General features: G+C 39.7%; 1 protein-coding gene across 1 annotated transcript in view; it reads right to left on the reverse strand.

Annotated features, from left to right (window-relative positions):
* Positions 1–21,423, reverse strand: part of LOC146685051 (uncharacterized) — a 59,143-nt gene that overhangs the window by 27,654 nt on the left and 10,066 nt on the right. The window contains exons 9-12 of the mRNA XM_085443695.1: positions 17,702–17,813; positions 14,969–15,059; positions 7,685–7,771; positions 1,519–1,671 (exon numbers count right to left, since the gene is read on the reverse strand). Of these exons, the coding sequence (XP_085299821.1) occupies positions 1,519–1,671; positions 7,685–7,771; positions 14,969–15,059; positions 17,702–17,813 (443 nt within the window). The remainder of the gene's footprint in view (positions 1–1,518; positions 1,672–7,684; positions 7,772–14,968; positions 15,060–17,701; positions 17,814–21,423) is intronic.

Below are 21,423 nucleotides of genomic sequence, written 5' to 3' on the forward strand. Positions count from 1 at the left end.
TAGTTTAAAGCCACAGACAGTGCATATAGGATACAGGAACCAACATGGCACATGCTGGCTTGGAAAGTATTGCTTTAAAGCCTTGAGTGCTGCATTTTGGTTGTTGTCACTTTAGTTTTTATGAACCAAATGTAACTCTTTTTGAAGATAGTGTCAGGTGATTAGCCTATGCTAGTGCTCAAAAGCATGGTTTGCAAATGTATTCACTGTGATCCCATGGAAGTGGGATGCTAAAAATGAAAAGTGATAAACAGGCTTAAAACAGAACATACTTACCATTTGCCTTTTATATACTGTCCACTACCAGCCGACAGCTGGTACACTAGTCTGACATGATGAATCATATTTCTAACCATCAAGTAAATAATTACGTTTTGGAGGCAGGTTTGGGCAAAGCTAGTAAGGCTGTGTCTACCATTTGATAAGGCCTCGGTCACGCAGGTCTAGACACTGGTCAGCAACCCCCCTGGCAATTTTTAGTTGCTGGGGAAAAGTATTCCCCAGCTGGTTGGCAAATAGTTGGAGAGTGTTTGCATACAAGCCATCACCTTCAGTGCCCACTGCTGGGGTCCACAGCAATCTCCTAGTGACTAAACGGTTCATTAGGATATTTTTGATATATTTTTCATGTGTAAATAGACCTCTCTGCTGAATCACACTTGATATTAATCTCTGGCTCTCTTCTACAGCATGTCCTTCATCCTGTCTTCTTTCTCTCACCCTCACTGGTCCCAGCAGATGGCCGCCCCTCCCTGAGCCTGGTTCTGCTGAAGGTTTCTTCCTGTTAAAAGGGAGTTTTTCCTTCCCACTGTCGCCAAAGTGCTTGCTCATAGGGGGTCATGTGATTGTTGGGGTTTTTTTTTTCTCTGTATGTATTATTGTAGGGTCTACCTTACAATATAAAGCGCCTTGTTGTCGTTGTGACTGTTGTTGTGATTTGGCGCTATATAAATAAAATTGAAGTGAATTGAATTTTGATGCAGTGCCATACACTTCTTTGCAATCAATTTCACACTAGGAACTCCCAACAATCTTCAGCAACCACCTACCAAATAGTCAAGGAATACTGTACACAGTTTCCCCCAATGATCAGCGGTTACCGGATTGTCACCGGCCAGTGACAGTTTAGGCCTGTGTGACTGAGGCCTGAGCTAACCAGCTCCTGCCATCTATTTACCAGATACATGTGATATCCAGTAAATTGTAGTTTTGATATTCTCATTTGAGTCTCTACATTTTTTTCAAGCCTTTTCATCCTGCTCCACTTCTTTTCATTTCTAAGACACTGAGCCACTAAAGGCGATATTTTGTGCAAAGTTTCATTCCTCCTGCGAAGCCATTCATCGACACAGTCACACAACTGTTAGAGTGAATATGTTCAAAGACCTGAGTAATCCAGAGCGACTGAGAGAAAAACTGAAAGATGCACAGAAGCCCTGCTGTGTATGTCAATGAGTAGTCTTATTAGCTCTGTGCTGCAACTCAATCAAAGGTCAGGCAACAGTGGTGGACTCGTACTTTAGTTAAGGAGGAGAGACGGAATCCCTTGGCCTTTTCCTTCCCGGCATTCTCATTGAGGTAATTGCCAATGGCGAGGAGGTACTCCAGCACGGAAACAAATGACCTGCAGTAGTACAGCTGCATGCACATTCTGATCTTCTGGTTAATCAGCTGGAAGACAAACACAAGGGCACAGAGCAAAGTCATTTGTTCTGAAATCCCCCCATATACAGGCTCTCACATTCATTTTGCCACACAACAATAATGCAAAGTGGAATAAGGCCGAAGCTTGTTTAGAGGCTCTCTGTACTGACAAAGAGTCGAAAAAAACAACTCCAGGCTTTACAATTTTATATTCTAAACATAAACAGCCATCTCACTACACCTCATTTGACCTCATAAAATGAATAATCAGGACCTGGTTGTTTGGCAAGATTATTATTTTGTATGCAATTGTGTCAAGTACAAATATCCCCCTAGAATATCACACAATTTCTGTGTCTAACTATCTCTAAACAGATCCCGTTGAATATGCATATGCATTCATATTGAGAAAAAATAAAAGTGGAATTTAAGGTTTTGCCAGTGATGTATTAGAGGGAAAAAAGGAGCTGATGCTTTGGGAATTATAGTCCTTGACAAAGAGTTAGCTTCTCTAAATAAGCCCGTGCCAGCCAACAACATCCCCCACCATATGCTCCTGTTTTAAGAATAACTTCCCAAAATCTACCAGTGGGACAACCTCAGTTACAAGAGAAAAGAACGCAGAAAGCAGATATCCAGATATCCAGATATCCAGATACAGAACACATTATATAAACCTTCTTTGCACAGGACCATCTGTAACATGGAAAACTATTGTAGCTCCATGGCATAAAGACCAACTCATAGTGCACTGTAACCTGTTTTAAGAAGATCCTCTGATTTGATATACACTATTTATATTTACTATATTATTAACGTCAGTTAAAGATCTGAGATATTGATCTGGTTGGTTACGTAGCAGAGGGTACATCAATCCATTCAAATGGGACAAGCTTTGCTGTATCTCCTAGCACAGTGTCAAGAACATTAAGGAGCTGGAAAAAGGTTGTAGAAGGCCCTTAACCCATCAGAAGGACCTGTATATGCCCCTTTGTGCAAGGAGGAACAGGTTGAGCACTGCCAGAGCCTTACAAAATGACCTCCAGAAGGCCGGTGTTGTCTCTGACCAAACAATCAGAAACAGGCTTCATGGGGGTGGCCTGAGAGCCCAGCGTCTTCTTGTGAGCCCTGTGCTCAATGCCCGGATCTGTAGAGGCCAGATGCCTTTTGCCATAGAATTTCAGAATTGTAGAATTGACAGGTCCACATCTGGCACAATGTGGCAGACATGAAAGGGTGCGGAGAAGCTGTGGAGAATGCTATGCTGCTTGTAATATCATTCAGCAAGTCTGGTTTGGTGGTGGGTTGGTGATGGTCAGGGAAGGCATATCTACAGAGGGACACACGGACGGTTCAACTTAAGCCGCCAGGTTTCTGATCAGAGTGATGCCCCGGTCAAGGTCTAAGAGGAGATGCCCCAGGACATCATCCATCGTCTCATTAGAAGTATGTCTGAATGTTGTCAGACAAGCGTGAGGGCCGTACAAAATACTGAATATTATTGTGAGCTGCTGCAAAGAAATTTCAGCAAAACGGACAAGCCTGCCCATCCTTTTCTAACACATTACCCAGTTCATACCATACTAGATATCCAGTATGGTATTTTTTCCATTGAGATTTGATGTGTTTTCAATGTGTTACTTTAATTTTTTTGAGCAGTTTGATGTTCTAATCACTTTAAAGCCAGAAAAAAATATTTTTTTTAAAAAACATAGCCATGATATCACTGACAGAAGTGTTCATGAAAGTTGACATAAGAGTTGTTTACTTTTCCAAAGGAAAAAAACTATTGTTTTCTCATGTATTGTTTTCTTCTTTCTCTACAATTTTTGATCAAATAATGTAGCAAACAGCAGTGAGTGGAGGCTAGCCCCGCTGCATACTGTCTCCTTCATTGTGTGGGAGGTGGATGCTTCCCATTGAAAAGCTAAGGGAAGCAGCTGTGTGCTGTTATCTATTGGAGGTGGGGAAGTTAACTTCAAGTGCATTTTCCAAATCAACAACTTCTCATCCTTGAAAAGTAATGTAAAACCAGAAAATACAGTTTGAAAATAAAATTACTACAGCATAAGTCTCACATTTACAGTATCCTCATAAGTTGCTAGACATTTACACTTTTTTAACCCTGTACATCACCACAAGGGATTTTAAATCAAGCAATCGAGATGTGATGTGCAAAGTGCAGACTTTCAACTTTAATTCGAGAAGTTTAACAAAAACATTGCATCACTTCACATTGAATCACAACCCTTTTTATTCATAGTCTCCTATTTTCAGTGGCTCAAAGATAATTAGACAAATGAAAGTAATTTTAAATATATATATATATATATACATATATATATATATATATATATATATATTTTTTTTTTTTTTTTTTTTTTTTTTTTTTTTTTTAAATAAATTGATTAAAATCCTTTGCAGTTAATCACTGCCTGAAGTGACATTACCAAAAGCAGTGTCTCTTGAGATACTCACTCCAGCTACCTTAAGTTGCTGCTTGCTTGTGGGTCTCTCTACTTTCAGTTTTGTATTTAATAATTGTAAAGCATGCTCTATTGGGTTAAGATCAGGTGAATAACTTAGTCATCCAAGAATATTCCCTTTCTTTTCCTTGAGCAACTCTTGAGTTGCTTTTGTAGCACGGTTTGGGTCATTATCCATTTGCATTGTGAAGTGCTATCCACTCTTATTACAGCCCAGTACATCCTGTTACTTCTAGCAGCAGTCTCACCATCATTAAACACTAGTAGCCTGGTTTCCCTCATAGTCTTACATACCCATGCTGTTAACATTGCCTCTTCCATGTTTGACAGATAATGTGATGTACTTCATATCATCATCTGTTTCTTTCTTCTTATCATACTGATACAATTTATTAATCTTGTTTCACTTTTCCAAAGACTTTTTTCCCCAACCAAGCAGGCTCTTTAACATGTTTTCTGTCTAATCTGGCCTTTCTGTTCTTGAGTAGGGATGGAAACTGATAAGAATTTAGCCATTCCGATTCCATTATCGATATCACTTATCGATTCGATTACCAATTTAAAATCTCTTATCGATTGTCATTGGGTTCTCATTGAGAGTCACCACCATCGCTAAGCAGCAATAAAGAAATTACATTCATGCAGATTAATTGCACGCTGTGGGTCAAATGTTTGTGCGTGTTTGTTCAGGTATTTCCCCTTTTTGCTGTTATCACTGTTGGAGATGCTACTCAAAAAAGTTATTATTACACATATTACCTGAACACTTCCCTTAAAAGTAAAGCAGTACATAACTTAATTTCTCCTGCAAAAGGTAATTTGTTATATTTCTTGTTACATTGCTTTCATGTTACTCTGTAATATCTGAAACACACTGCTTCATAATCACCATTTAACAATATAAACCTGAGGTTATGAAAATGTTAGACTTTGTATAAAAATGGCTTTAATTCCTAAACACTTAATGCAGTGCTTTTGTTAAACCCCTTGAATTAAAGCTGCAAGCCTGCACTTCAGTCACCTCTTGATTGTTTGATTTAAAATGCACTGTATTGGTGCACAGAAGAAAAACTACAGAAACTATGTAAATGTCCAAAACTTTATAGACCTAACTGTGTGCGGCTTGTCCAGATACGTTTTCTAATATATGTTCTTTATTTCATTTGGATGCTGCAAGCTATAATAGGCTCACTGCTGGCTCCAAAAGCAAGGAGGCCAAGAACACCCACTGGTAATTGAAAACCGCAGTTACAAAGAGAAGACAATTAGCCCAACCTGAACTCAAAGAAGAAAAACAGAGCCGAGCCTCCCAGATTGTCTCTGTTTTCTGAGGAGAAAAGATGACTTATTATACTTTTCTGTGCTTTTTTATTCACCATTGTTACAATGGTGAATGTCCACGTTAAACCTGAGTTTCATATAATTGGATCAATGTATTTACAACTAATCCCTTTGAACCAATGCTCCAGGAGATGTATGCTGTTAAAAAGGGGTATGCCAAATATGGCTATGGCAGGCACAGAAGCCCCGCCCACCTACTAAAGAAACCTGGCTTAAAGGGACAGTAGCCTTAAAGTGGGAACTAGAGTGGTCTGAAGAGCTTTGGTATAAGATAATAAGGATTATTTTTAGTTGTCAATCATTTAAAGTCTAGTAGAATCCAACAATAAAAACATGGAGTTAAAATTAGAATAATAAGTTCCCTTTAACGGATAAAGTGAATCTGGTAAACATTTGTATATTTCTTTAATGCTAAAGTTGCTAAAGTTTCATATTCATATTTGATGTTTTGTGCATTCAGATGAAGTCTGCAAGGCTTTCTTTATTTTTGTGTTTTTTTACTACAGCAAGGCTTTCTGTCAAATTACACAAGATTGTATTGTGTCTTGTTTTAGAATAGTTCACCATTTATATATCTACTGAAAATACTACATTTGGTTTTATCATTCTGTACATCACAGCTTCAGGTGATGCCTCCCTGTCTACTGCATCAATGGCTCTGGCTCTGTGACTTTGCATTTCTTATATGTATATTTGAAATAGCTGCACACAGAGCACAGGAAATGTTTAAAGAAAAAGCTAGGGCCACAATGCAGAGTAAAAGCTGTCATCCTTGCAGTGAAACACCAACAAGCACATCACAGGTGAGAAGCATTCCCACAGTGGTGACTTTGCCATTTTCCCTCCTCAAGTCCTGTCTGTCAGGTGGCAGGTAAATCCTTCTTAATGTTAGTGCCTTAAGAAGCCTGTCGTGTTGGAGAATCCAAGGATTTGCAACTATGTTGCGACTACGAGGACACTGTACTAGGAAGGACCTAAATCTGAAGTGCACCTTACCTTTTTGTCACAGTGTACCTGTATGCAAATACCAAAGCTTTTGATTGAATGACCTTTTTAATAACACAGTAGAAAGAAAACAATATCAGAAGCAAAAAGCCAAGAGTAAATTGAAACTTAATGAAATTGCTAATCTTTCTTGTCGAGTCATCTTGCCGGCACACAATATGTTTGTCCCTGTGTGTTAGACAAAGAAAAATTACTGTCACAGTCAATGGATTACAGTGCCATCATTCTTATCCATTGTTTCTCTTCATTCTCAGACAGTCAGCAGACAAGAGATTAGGGTTGAAGCACTGATGCTGAAAGAAACAGAAGCTTGAGAGAATCACATAAAAAAATGGCTGAGGTGCTGGGGGGCATTCTTGTCTGCCTGCAATATCTTTACACCCTGCAGTCCCCAGTGCCAATAAACAACAATGCGCGATAAGAGTGTTAACGATCAGTCTGACTAATGATGAACAGGAATCTCTGGATACTCGAACTACACAAACCAAAAGCATTTCAGGTGTTCGTGTAAGGGTTAAGAAGATACTAAAATTAATATAGATATAGATATATATATATATATATTTGAGTTGGAACTTTGTGTGAGTGTGTGTTTTTTTCATTTGATTTTACCTGTATTAATTTAAAAGTGTCTGTCTTTGAAGTGGGTCTAGAAGTTTGCAGAAAGAAGAAAAAGTCATAAATCTTTCCACATCTCTTCCTTTGTGATAACTCCAAAGTGAGTTTTCATTGGGTTTTTTGATAAGGATTTTCTTTTAAACTTTGGTTGTTTTAAACCACCTGCAGAAAAATTAAACTTGATTTGATTAAGAGCCATCTTTTCTTCTCCGTCAAATGAAGAAAAGTGTCTTAAAGTGCTTCTCATGCTTTTGTGTTTTCAAGACTCTTAACATTCCAGCAAATAGAATAGAAACTACTTCACCCGCCACATAAAACCTAAAAGTCAAACTGAAGAGGGGGGAAAAGCTTTCATGTATTAATAGTATTTTGTGCACAGATGTTCTTTTCATTTATGTCTAAAGCTACGATGTATCTGGGCATTAGCATTTGCATTAGAGAATAAATTTGCATAGAGGTGTTTGATTATGTGCTGTGCAGTCTCGTGGTTTTACCCTTTTTCAGCCTGTAGAAATGGGGCAGACTTTAAACACAGCTCAACATCTAATTCGACCTTTGATTTGACTCTGCTGGTGATCGAGTGAACTCACGGGCTGCAGGTCGTTCATGCTGATCGGAAGCTCTCTCAGAGTCAACAACAGGTCGAGTTGTGTGCTCAGGTAGGCGATGTTGCACATCTGTAGCAGAGAAAAGATGTAACGGTAATGAGCTGTGGATATACAGAAGAGAGCGCAATTATCACATCATCACACAGCCTATTTCCATGTGATTATTCAGAATTATCTAAAAAGCAGAGCTGCTGGGAGATGCTGGGGGGAGATACAGTCATCGGATGGCTGAGGCTTGTTCTCAGATTCAAGATTACCGCAGGCAAAAGCAGAGAGCTGCAGGCCTGTCGACAGGCTGATTTAACTGAGAAACTGAAGGCTTGACACTTTGAAACGATTGGCTGAGCTGCCTAGTCGACCTTTGTGTCTGTGCTAACCTCTAATAAATCATTCTTCATTGTCAGACTGGCTCGCTGATGCTCAGGTACCATCTCCCAAAAGGCAAAGGGCACCTAGTCTGACGGACAGTTACGGATAGGTATCAGGATTAGTGTTAGAAATCTATACCATGTAATAATTTCCCCTGTTGTGGAGGATGACGCATCCTTCTGTGTCAGTCTAATACCGCTAAAAGGACATCACCCTGGGCTAAAAACTAAAAGTGTTTGCTTATTTGTCACTGTCAGATTTTCAGGTATTTTGACAACATTTTCTATAACGCACAAGATGAAATTTTCATCTTCACCAAATCTGATTATAAAAACGAAAACATTGCAACTTTTCTACTGCGAGACAACACACTTTCGCTTTGTGAAAAATAGCCAGCTTTCATACATACACCGGATAAAACCTCCTATACATTGTAGCGCGAGACAGACTGCTATATACAAGAGTATGACAACACAGACAGCATGAGTAGGATTTGATTTATTTTAAGAAAAATACCTACGCTTCATCCCTAATATATTTTACCTCAATGGAAAATATGCTTCGAGGATGCCACTCTTATGTCCACAAGCATCCTGAGAGGGAAGTGATTACTCAGAGCTGTAAGGCAGATAACCAGACCATTTCCAACTGTCAACAGCAAAGACAAGACTCTGCTGATTTGCAAGCTGCTCTGTAAAGCTGTATTTACAGCACGGAAATGTTTGCTGGGCACTTAAACTGTATACTATACACTGTAAACAGACTTTTAATTCACTTTATTATACAGTGCACCTACTCTATATTTAATCAATCAATCAATCTTTATTTATAAAGCACTTTTCATACAAAAAACAATGTAGCACAAAGTGCTTTACATAGTTAAAAACAGCCCACCCCACCCTCCAACTCACTCCCCACACTCTCATTAACATAAAATGAGAGTGACATAAAACATTTACAAGAAAAAGAGAGTGGACAAGGCACTGTTTGCCATCTAACTACTGTATATATAGGGACTAAAAGAAGACTGATTGTACAACTTTATTAATTCACTAGATGTACTAGAAGAAGCCATTGGGAGCCATCTGTACAATTATTTGAAGATATATTTAAATGACCTTTAATTTAAATGGTCAATTAAATATAAAAATGTCACAAAATCCAAATCTGATAAAAAAAAAGACTTCAAAGCTTTGATGTCTTTGCCCCAAAATAAGATTTTAAAAGGCATTTTTTTCCCCATTAATGTTTTTCTACCTCCATCTTTGCTGTTTCCAAATTCTCCATAGATTTTAGGTTCCCTGTCTCTCTGATGTTGTTTCTGGCCTCATTTTACTTAGTAGGATGACAATTGAGACTTTCATAATGTTTGCTTAAAACGTTGCAGCTGTGGGTACATCTAAACAGTGGATAGAAGGTGTAAACTAACTGAATCCTAGAAAAGGTGTAAGGATTGTAAAAGATGTTGTGCTTCTTGGCTCTGTTGTTCTACCAGATGTTGGGTGTTGGAAAAAAGCAGTTTTGTTAAATGAAACTGCACAAGTTTCTTGACACGTTTGTCATCATATCCAACACAGAAGCTTAACCGTCTAATGCCCTTTGTATCATATTTGATACATGAGTTTGTGAGACCTCTATCTCATCAACATGATCAATGCTTGCCATAATTTCAAAATGCTACGGACAAAACTCTTTTTTTAAATATATGATACAGAACATGATATAGCAAAAAAAATGATTTTGTTGTAAGGGTTAATAAACATGTCAGTTCCAAAACATCTGAATTTTCTGGCTATTTTTTGATGGGTTGGGTCTTACCAGGTTAAGAGATGCTGAAGTCATGTGACCACAGTGTAGTTTGTTTATATTCTGTCACGGGCTGGATCTGTGACCCAGCATTTTATCTTCATTTTGGTATTTGTTGAGTTATATTATTATTATTATTAAACATGTATTTAGTTCTTGTTGTTGCTGTTATTAGTTTGGATTTTAGTCTTCTTGTATTTTGATATTACTTTATGTTAAGTTCATCTAGTTATTCCTAAAGCTCATAGTTGCTCAGTGTTTGTTTTGTTTACCTAGATCCTTTCGCGTCGTCACCCCTTATGTTCCAGTCCCCCTTGTTGGTTCATGTTGTCAAGTTAGTATTATGTCTCCGTCCTTCATGTTTCCTGTTTTATTTTGAAAGAGTCTGGTAATGTATTTAGTTTCACTTCCCGTCCCCTCATTAGGTTCATGTGTGTCAGCTGTTTCCCCTCATGTGTTTCCACTTCCCTAATCATCCACGTGGGTCTTTAGTCTCTCTGTTTCATTCAGTCTGTGTTGAATTGTCTGTTTCCTCCCACCACGTTACCTCAAGTTCCATGTATGTCATGGTTCTGCTCAGGTTGTGTTCATGTTTCATGTACTTGTTGTTCATAGTTTTTTCGCACATTCCTGGGTTGAATCATGTTCATGTGTATCACCATAGTTATCACAGTTCAGTCACGATTATCATAGTTTAATTTTCCCAGGATAGTTTTTAGGTTAGTTTACGCCCTGTTGCCTTTGCTTTATTTTGTATTCATGTTTTATCAGCCAAAATAAATGGCTCGCCTTTTGTTTAAGTTTAGTGTGTCTTCTCATCTGTGTCCGCACCCGGGTCCTCCACACACACCCCACACAGTCTGCCCCGCAAACCGTGACATACCCCTAATATTAATGTTTTAATGGTGTAGTGGTTAACGCATCAAGGGTTTGAGATTGGAAAGAGAAACAAGCTCAGCTTCATAAGCTGGCTTACTTCTTGTGCCAGTCCCAAAGCGGAATAAATGTGAAGATAGTATCAAGAAGGGTATAAACTCAAACTGCAGATCCATCCACTGTGGCAACAACTTAATAAATAAGGAAGCAACCAAAAGTACCTTATTTACATTTGATAAAGTTTCATCAAAAACAGTTTTTCTCCCACGGAACTTTTTATTTTGCCGTTAACACAAGAGCTCATTTGTTATTTATTAAAAAAAATAATCTAATTTATCATTTTATCAAGGTGATTCCAACTTCCAGGTTACTGTACAAAAATACGTCATCTCTGCGGCAGCCTATTTCTGCTGTTTAAAGCACCATTAGGAAATGTCAGTTAAGGGAAACGACAGAGGTCAATACATGTTTGGGAACAATGACTGCAAAGGAGCTGTGGAAGAGTCATGCTGGCACAATAGTGCTAATGCCCTCTTTTCACAGCGCAGCACTGATGAACAAACTGCTTGTGTATGAAAGAGTTTTCAGTGGGAAATCTTACACACACACTAATCACAAAAGTCAATGCCTGAAGAAAAAGTGATGTTAGAATTGAGTTAGTTACTGGGGGGTTTGTATTGGGTTGCTTTTTTGTTTTTTGGGGGGATTGGCCACAATCGTTATGTTTGTAGAAAAATGAAACTAAACAGTTTCTGATGGGGAGAAATGTCAGCTGTTAAACACTGGGTAGAAAATTCTGCTTCAAGCAGCCTGTAGCACACGAAGTAATGCAGGGATAAAGAAAAGAATGGATTTCACTAAATACCAGTGCATTCTGAATGCAGTTGTCCTGCAGTCACTCAAGACACTGCATACTTCAAAATCCAACATACTGTTGAGCTATTCAAGAAAGGTAAGAGGAATTCCTAATTCAGTACAGAAGGACTGGCTTCAAAAGGTGCCTGTTTTATGCACCAAAATTACTGATCTGAAGTTTCTCAGATAAAATAACAGCAGTGCAAAGAGTATTCCATTTTAATGTCTGCTTGCTGCAGGGCTTGAGTTTTCTTTTCACTTCAGAAATCAACAAATTGAGCAAATTAGCTCAGGGGTTCCCAAACTGTTGCTTCCAGCTGTATCCAATAAATAGTTTTATTGATACTCCGTAAACAGAGAATAATTAAACAGTTGCTTGAAGGTTCCAACATAATGTTCAGTTTCAAAATACAATAAAGCACCAGAAGACCACACATGTTGTAAAGTGTGTACAAGGTGTGGTGCAAAAGCATAAATACTGACTATCACATGTCTTGCATAGAAAACATATTCAAATTGTGTTAGGATGGCACGGTACTTTAGATTGGTTTGGCTCACAGAAAGAAGGTGCTGGGGCCTTTCTGTGTGGCGTTTGCATGTTCTCCCTGTGTCTGGGTGGGTTCTCTATGGGTACTCTGGCCTTAGGTTAGGTTCACCTGTGATTCTGAATTGGCTAAAGGTGTGAATGCAAGAGCGAATGGTAGCTTTTCTCTCTGTGTGAACCCTGCCACAGTCTTTTGGCCTATCCAGAGTGTACCCTGTGCCCCTGTGGGATAAGCTCCACCTTCCCCATGACTCTGTATTGGATAAGCGTAAGAGATTGGATGGATGGATCGATGGATTTATGGGGTGGATGTCTGGAATGAATAAACCCCGCAGAACATTAGTTAATGGTATTTTAGTTTGAATACCTGTTAGTTGACAATAATAAATAAAACTGATTTTGTTGTTTATTTAGTAGAATCCAGCCTGTCTGCATGGAGGTTTGAGCCTTCAGAGCCTTCAGAAGTACATGAGGCTTACGAAGGTGTTGCCACTCAACCCAGGCTTGCATACGAAATCCCATTTTTAAAAAAAACACACTGTCAAATATTCCTGTGTGGCAGTGTGGGCTGCTCTGGCTGTTCATCTGCTAACCCTGCTGCAACCTCGAGCCACCATATCACTGCCAACCTTGCTGGAAAGTGATAACCAGATGATGCCTGCCATGACAGCCGTGGTGTGTGACTGAGAAGGCAGGTGACTCAACAAGTTCTCGTGAGCAAAGGATGCTGCTTTAATCGTGAGATCTGAAATTTGCTATTTAAATTCTTGTAATTGTAATTCTGGTAGGGTAGAATTCGTGCAGTGGTTAGTTAACTGTTATGTTATGCAGGAATGTTCTGGTTTTCATCCTGCTGCCCTTTTTTGTTTACAGTTTGCACGTTCTTCCGCCCGCGTGGGCGCAGTATAAAGACATTCACTGGTTTTGCGGTGATTTTAAAATCGCTGTAGGTGTAAATCTGAGTGTGAATGGTTTTCTTTCTGTCTGATTTGGTCTGTGATGAACTGGTTACCCAGTAACCAGCTGGGATAGCCAACAGCCTCCTGTATCATTCTCTAAATCAGTGCTTTAGACTATCCTAGTTCAAACTGGGTTAAACAAAAGTCGTGTTTTTCTTTGCATTTCTTTGGGAAGTGAAAAGACAAACTGCAGTAAGTTTAAAAAAAAAAACAGCATAACCAATCCTTCTTTTTGTAACTGTAGTATGGCTGGTATTCCTACACAGAATATAAAGAACAGAGTCATCAGGTGCTGCCTGTCACGGTTGACAAGAGCACTGCTAAGGTACAGGGTACCAAGAGCATGTCTCCCAGCATGGCGGGGTCACATTAAGGTAAAGTTCACAGGAAAGGGGAGAAGGCTCAGTGAGAAATGACACTCCCACCTTCAACTTTAATGCTCAATTTCAGTGTGCTCCACAGCATGTTTCTGTGTGTGTGTGCAATAGCATTCCCTACTTGGAGGGATTGCATGCACAGAAAAACACTACAGTTTTTTCAGTGATACTTCTGAACGTTGGTACTGATGTGGTCACTGATCAGGTACTTGCTTTACTATTTCCCAACCTTGTACTACTTGAGAAGTGGACAGGATGGTAACAAAAAGTGGTGCTGGTACACCTAGCGAGTAAAGCATAAGGTATTGGTTAATTGGCATATTGGCTATTTTGTGATCTATTAGTATTAGCCACAAAGACTAATAAATTTTTAAAAGTAAAGTAAAGATGAGAGAAACATCCTTCAGATAGCAAATGTGAGAAAAATCTTTTTATGTCTCATTTGTTAATATATTGGAATATCCATTCATCCTCTTCTCCTTGTCAGGGTCGTAAGTAGGCTGGAGCATATTCCAGCTATCTTAGGGCGAGAGGCAGGGTACGCCCTGGACAGGTTGCCAGTCTTTCGCAGGGCTAACAGACATAGACAGAAAACCATTCTGGTAACCAGAGTTACCAGTTAACCTAACCCCACTAACTACATGTGTTTTGGATTGTTAGAGGAAACAAACACGAGCAGACCTGAACTCAGGACCTTCTTGCTGTGAGGCAATAGTGCTAACCATCATGCCACTATATTGGAATATCATGTTTCTAAATGACCAATTATTGGTTCCCAATTCCTAAAGTAATAAATTATAATTAGCTCAATGAAGTGGAAACTTGAAAAAAATAAACTGTTATAAACTATATTCTATTTTCAACTGTATTCCTGTTTTTGATGCAGTTGTTTGTTATCTATTTCCATTCCCTGTGAGTGGAAATTCAGTTTTAGCCATTTAACCAAAGGCAAAAGAAAATCAAGAAATCCGAAATGTGTGGTTGAAACGTTGCAGCATTAGAGCAGAAAACAGAGAAAGAAATGATCCACATGTGCGAGTGTGTGTGTGTGAGGATTTCTACAAAGCAATGAAACAGGCTGCGCCTCAAAAGCAGTTTGATGACTGCAGTCTCCCCTGCCACCGAGAATGAAGAAGGCCGTCAATGAAGCACAAGCCCGTGTTTCTCATTAAATTTTAAGTGCAACTTATAAAATAAGAGTGCATTTGGTGCAGCCACAATGTCACGCTTAGTGTCAATGCAGGATGTCAAAAAACTGGTTTGTAATGAATTTAGTGGTAACATTTGTACAATTTAAAATGCAGTGTGTGTATTGATCAGCTACAAGTTAGAAGTTTATTTTATTGAACACTGATGTTTTAGGCCTGCATCTTATTGTAACCATTCCTATTGTTTTATGTTAGCGAGCTTGTATGTTATGAGCGTGTATACCTAATTTTTAATTGCATATGAAGATGATACATGTAACTAAAAATTGTACCTCCATCATGTACTGGTCCACAGTATGCAGTTCAGCTACAGGTCCTTTGTAGGATTTGTACCTTTCCACATCTTCCATGGTGGGGACATACCTTAAACATAAAACAATAAATAAATAAGAAGAAAATGTTTGCTGTTCTTTTTACATACAGATGCTATTTACCTGTTAAAATAACCAATCAGATGGTTTCACAATGAACATTTCTTGCCAAACAACAGTTTTAAACATTTTTTGAGTATATCATTGTCCTGCTATTTCCCCCCTTTCTCCTCTGAGGCTTAGTTCTGAAAAGGTGATTTCATACTCTTTTGAGCTTTAATCAATCACTTGTCTGCTCTCTGTCTGTCCGGTCTAATCAAACCACACTCACATAGTCCTGACACTTCAGATTATCCGAGTCTTTTGAGTTTAATTTGTAATCAGTAATACCTAAATATATTCGTAAAACTCGATGCTTATTTAGTCATTAATATTCATCTGGTGGATAAATACGGAGCCCGTTTAGAGGGCTGTAATAGTCTGGGTCCTTCAATTTTATGTGAATTTGCCAATCAGTCTTTTCTTTCCTACGTGGTTGGAAAATAAGTTCCAGCTGATTTGGGAGACTTGCTTCAACATCCTGTAGAAATCTGCTGCTGCTGGAAAAACAACAGTGCCAACGTGATGTCTGATTTCTTTTTTGCCTCTGGGCTTATATGCCATATGTCATATGAGATGTCTATTTTCATTTCCCTTTTTTTTCATATTTGCCTGTATGTGTGTGTCATCTGGGACGGTTAGTCTTGTTAGGCTTTTATGCCTCTCAGTTTTAATCAATTTTACACATTTTTCTCACCTACATTCATATCACGTACATTCCTTTACAAAATTTGATGTTTGATTTGTTTGCTTTTTATGTGCCTTTTGTCTTTTAGTCATAATGTGTTCAGGGGCTGAAGATAAAAGATAAGCTATGTGGTTAAATCTGACAGGCAAGTGTAATTAATGAAGATTAAGTCAATTTATTTAGTAATTTGTCATTGTCCAAGGTCAATAAATGTTCAGAAATGGACTTTTCTGGCCACCGACAGCAATCAGCAATTATATATAAACTGAACAAAGGCAGATTTTTTTTCTAAGTTGATATGGTGCTGTCAACAAATACACCCTAATATCTTCCACACGTGGAGCTACAATATGTCCACCTGATGCATATATAGTTCCCAGTGCAAGCATTAGGTAAGAGTGGTGACAGTACATCACACAAATAACAGAGTTTATAGTTTTCTAATTAAAAAGGAAAAAAAAAATCATAGAACATGGAAAAAAAAACAACTTAAAATCAAGAATGAAGAAAACCTTGGCAACAATCAAAAGCAGAAATTTTCATTCCAGAACTGATATCTTTTTCTGTGCCACGGTGAATATTTTATTGCCAAGGGGGAAAAGCGCCCATCCTCAAACAGTATGCTGTATGTGGAGCTATGAATTTATTTTCTACTGGTTAACAACACTGTGTCAGCTATACATATTTACAGTCTTTTGTTTTTATTTTGATAGAGATATTTGTTAGTATGGCCCGTGTGTGAAATTTAGAGCGACATTTGACTAAGAATAGTAGTACTGTATGAACCTGAGAATTATTTCAACTTATTAATCTTTAAAAAAGAGTAAAGAGTTGAATATGACGTGTCGCCATGTCAAAAAGGTAAAAACACATCAAGTGCAGCTATCTCTAATATCAGTCGTTGTTTAAGCATCAGAAAAAGACGCATACATTTAGACCTTTAGACTGACTTTAAAATTTTATGTTACATTTCCTTTTTTTGTCATATGTACTTCTCCTTTTTGATCTTTGTTCAGGTATGTCATCACATGTTTTCTTGCTTGGCCCCATGAAGCGATGCCATTAGACTGACTTCTAGTAGCCAAGGGAAAGGCGAGTGATTAAAAGCCAAGTAACGCTGATGGTCCTCGTGAGCTTCTATAAAGCAGCGAGACGTTGATAGGAAGAGCCATTTATTCACTTGCACTGAATTTGAACCTCTCTCTCGTCTTAAACTGGGCTTCCTACTTCTGTCATTCCTGTGAGTTGTGACCTCAAACCATAGACATTCGCCTTTTCACGAGTCAGCCTATGTGCCACCGGAGTAGCACCGGTCATCAATATTGCAGCACCTGTTGGGAGTGGTTCTTTCAAGATTGTATTCCTCAGGACGACGCCACCACGCATTAAAATATATATTATATTTTCACAGAATATATAAAACCGTCCCCACAGTACATTAGATCAGTTTTGCCTTCCAGGAGGTCAGCACACAGAGTCACTAAGTAAACTGCAGGTAAGAATCAGGAAGCATTTTACCCACTTGCTGTGTTTTATTCCTGAGGGCATGTCAATAGTTTCCATCTCTGCAAATAACCCGAGATAAAACTTTTATTAGTGAGCTGCTCTAGTAAAAGGTTCTGGCATCTGCTCTTTAGTATTAAAACACAGTGAATACTGCTGTGTTTCTTCCTCACATGAATTGGCAGCGGTTTCCCCTGTTTCACATTGTCCTGGCAGTAACATGGACCCACATCCCCGTTGATGATTTGTTTAGCATCTAGTTTCCAAAGGCTTTACCTCTGCCAATGAAAACACACATCAACCGCCCACGGACTTGGGCACAAAAAGATGTTCACCTCTCAGCTTCAGTTGTGACACTATAAGGAGTGAATACAAATCAGCGTTTTTTTGGCACCAAGTCATACCTCCTCAGAGAGGTGATGTGCTCATCAGACAGGCCTCCATCTTTCTCATTAATGATGAACAGTTTGTCCTTCAGCTCTCCCGGTTGCACCGGAAAACTTTTGAGAAAAATGTCTAGGAGAACAATAGATTAGAAAAAGTCAACACACTCAATGGTACATGAAAGCTTTTCTCTTGACAGATAGTCCTCTTATCCTGCGATGAAATGACTCAAAAAGCATTCTGAAGACAAAGGGTCCTTTGCTTAATTACTTTCTTCCAAATGCCTAAGGGAAATGAACAAATTTGCATTCTATCAAGTCAAAGCTGATGTGATTTTTTTTTTTATAGGAAATGCCTCTGCATAATTCAGTAGCTGTGAGAAGACTTCATTATGAGCATCAGCGTTTAGACATGTATGTAATATGAACAGTGAATTCTATAAAATACACTCACTTAAGCCAGTCTGACACACGGGCTCTGATTTGGCAATTTTAATTTAATATGTTATGAGGCTAAGTAACAGAAATCCTCGACTCTGAATGCTGATCATGTTGTTTAAGACATGTTGACTGAATAGTTTGATCGTCTGTTCACACATTTGCTCTCAACGGTAGAAAAGATCGGGTGGACTGTCCCGGGCTCTGTGGGGCCGGGCGGTGCTGCTGCACTGGGCCCCGGTCTGGATGGGCCTGGGCCCCCTTTCCCTGGCGGGTCGCAGAGAATGGGGGTGCCTACTGGGGTCAGTTTGGTAAAGTAAATCCGTTGGGCATCTTTCTTTGCCTTTAGACAATAATTCTGATGGCAAAAGAGCCAAACGGGACAGGCAAAAAAAAAAAGAAAAAAAGATCGATACCACTCTCATGTTTGGCTGCTGGTATATGAAACTGCAACAGCAGTTTATCTTTAGAATAATGACTTGTTCTAAAATGTGCACACACGTCTACCTCTAACATTCACTTAATAGTGGATTGTATTTTGTTCTTTTAATATGTCTATCCATCTATCTTCTTCCGCTTATCTGGGGCCGGTTCGTGGGGGCAGCAGCCTAAACAGAGAAGCCCAGACCTCCCTCTCCCCAGCCACCTCATCCAGCTTGTCCAGGGGAACACCAAGGCGTTCCCAGGCCAGCCGAGAGATATAATCTCTCCAGCATGTCCTGGGTCTGCCCCAGGGCCTCCTTCTGATGGGACATGCCCGGAACACCTCATCCAGGAGGCACCCAAGAGGCATCCTTGTCAGATGCGCGAACCCCCTCAACTGGCTCCTTTTGATGTGAAGGAGCAGCATATCTCTAAGGGAGACGCCAACCACCCTTTGGAGGAAGCTCATTTCCGCCACTTGTATCTGCGATCTTGTTGTTTCGGTCGCTACCCACAGCTCGTGACCATAGGTCCCTCACCTAGGGACGTAGATTGACCAGTAAATTGAGAGCTTTGCTTTTACACTCAGCTCTCTCTTCACCACAACACACCGGTACAGCGTCCGCATCACTGTGGCCGCTGCACCAATCCGTCTGTCGATCTCCCTCTCCCTTCTTCTGTCACTAATGAACACGACCCCGAGATACTTAAACTCTTCCAATCAGGGCAAGAACTCGTCCCTGACCCGGAGTGGGCACTCCACTCTTTTCTGGCTGAGGACCATTGCCTCAGATTTGGAGGCGCTGATTCTCATTCCCACAGCTTCACTCAGCTGTGAACCGTTTCAAGGCGAGCTGGAGGCCATCACCCAATGAAGCTAACAAAACCACATCATTCATGAAAAGCAGAAATGAGATTCTGAGACCATCCAAGTGAAAGTCTTCCACCACTTGGCTACACCTAGAAATTCTGTCCATAAAATTAGGAACAGAATCGGTGACAAAGGGCAGCCCTGGCGGAGCCCATGACCCACCAGGAACGAGTCCGACTTATTGCCGGCTATGCGGACCAAGCTCTTGCAACGGTTGTATAAGGATTTAATGGCCCGTAGCAATGGGCCAGACACCCCATACTCCCGGAGCACCCCCCACAGGACCCCCCGAGGGACATGGTCGAATGCCCTCTCCAAGTCCACAAAACAATGTTTAAAAAATAACAAATTAAAGCAATAATTGAAAAGTTGAAAAGCCTCCCTTGTTATGCTTGTAGAGAGCTAGGCTAGCTCTTCAACTGCCTCCAGCATGTAGCCAGTCGTAGGATAAGCTAGACCGCTGCTTGCAGGCATACGATGCAACTAGTGTCAATCTTATGTAACTCTAAACAACTGTCCATAAAAAGGGTGACTTTCAACATTTGCAGTCCGAAGTAGTAGTTGAACTGCTGAATCCAAACCATCAAACTGATTAAAAATGGGCTCATCATGTTAAATGAGGAGCACTGAGGTACAAAGCTGTAATCATCACGTCTCTAAATCCTTGACATTAAAGACTTGAGACAGTAATTCCCTTACCAGGACCAACAGAGGACGAATCATAACATCAAACATCCAAAACAATTTTGAAGAACTACTAGTCTCCTCGTGAGTAAGGGTTAGGCTGTCTCATCTAGCCTGAAACACACACACACACACACACACACACACACAAGTGCAAATTAAGCCCTTTGTTGGCTGGCACTCAGACAAACTGGGCAATGCCCTGGCAAATTAGAGTATGGAGATGGAGAGTGTTTCCCATCGGGTGCATGAAGCCACAGGTGTACTTTTAATTAGGAGTGCGACATTTTCAGTCATTAAATAGGCAGCATGCAGTGGGGCTCTCAAGGTAAATAACCATATGAGTCGGACACACAATCTAAACAGAACTGCACTTTGATCATACAAATCCGCAATGGATCTCATCTAATTATGGAACTGTATAGCTCTATCACATTAATTCAGTACAATTTTGAGGTACTTTGAGTATCTCCATTTAATGCTACTTTCTGCTTCTACGCCATTTCATATGGCACTTTTTACTCCTCTTCTGTTATCTGACCAGGTATCAGGTATGCTGTGAAGGGTCTACTGAATTTCTGTAGCGTACTTAAATGCAGTGCACAAGTACACAGATCAATGCAGCATTGTTCTATGCACGCTTGATGCAGCTGATGTTCCGGCTTGCCCATAAGGATCATGCTGATTACCATATTAAACCCCTCAAAAACACAAAACAATAGTAACACAACTGCTCAAGCTGTCTAGTTCCATCTGCCTCAGTGCATAACTGCACTGTTTTTAAAGACACTGTGGATACAGTAAGGGAGCCAATGTATGTCTGATGCTAATTATCACTTCTGGGTTTGTTAATTAATTATTGATCACATATCTGTGATGTTATTATATTGAGGTGGAGTCTCACTGTCTACTGAGGTGAGGTGTTCCTGGCTTTGTAAAAAGAAAGTGAGACTTTGCATGCACACTGGCTCCCAGTTTAATGGGATCAGATGAATAAATAGTGTGGCGAAAAATGAGATATGAGACGAATAAACAGCATGAATTTAGGCAGGTGATAAGCATGCAAACAAGAGCGGGAGGGGCATGTCGCTTATGTGTGCATGTGTGTCGGGGGCGGCAGGGACGGGTGCTATGGGATAGAGAGGGACTGAAGGAAAGAGGAGTCTGATTCCCAAATTATTCCGTTTTATGTATCTGGGTGGAGATCATGTGTTTTTAAACAGGCAGAAATCACCTCTGGACTAAGTCTGTTCTAAATTACAAAAACAAAACTCAGTGTTTAAAATTTGCCTCAAAGTCAGATACAAAATGCAGCAGTGCAGCAAAG

This window comes from Copadichromis virginalis, linkage group LG20 (genome assembly GCF_057382275.1).
Source record: "Copadichromis virginalis isolate Kocher_CV1m ecotype Utaka linkage group LG20, C_Virginalis_male_GT1.1, whole genome shotgun sequence".
Lineage (NCBI taxonomy): Eukaryota > Metazoa > Chordata > Actinopteri > Cichliformes > Cichlidae > Copadichromis > Copadichromis virginalis.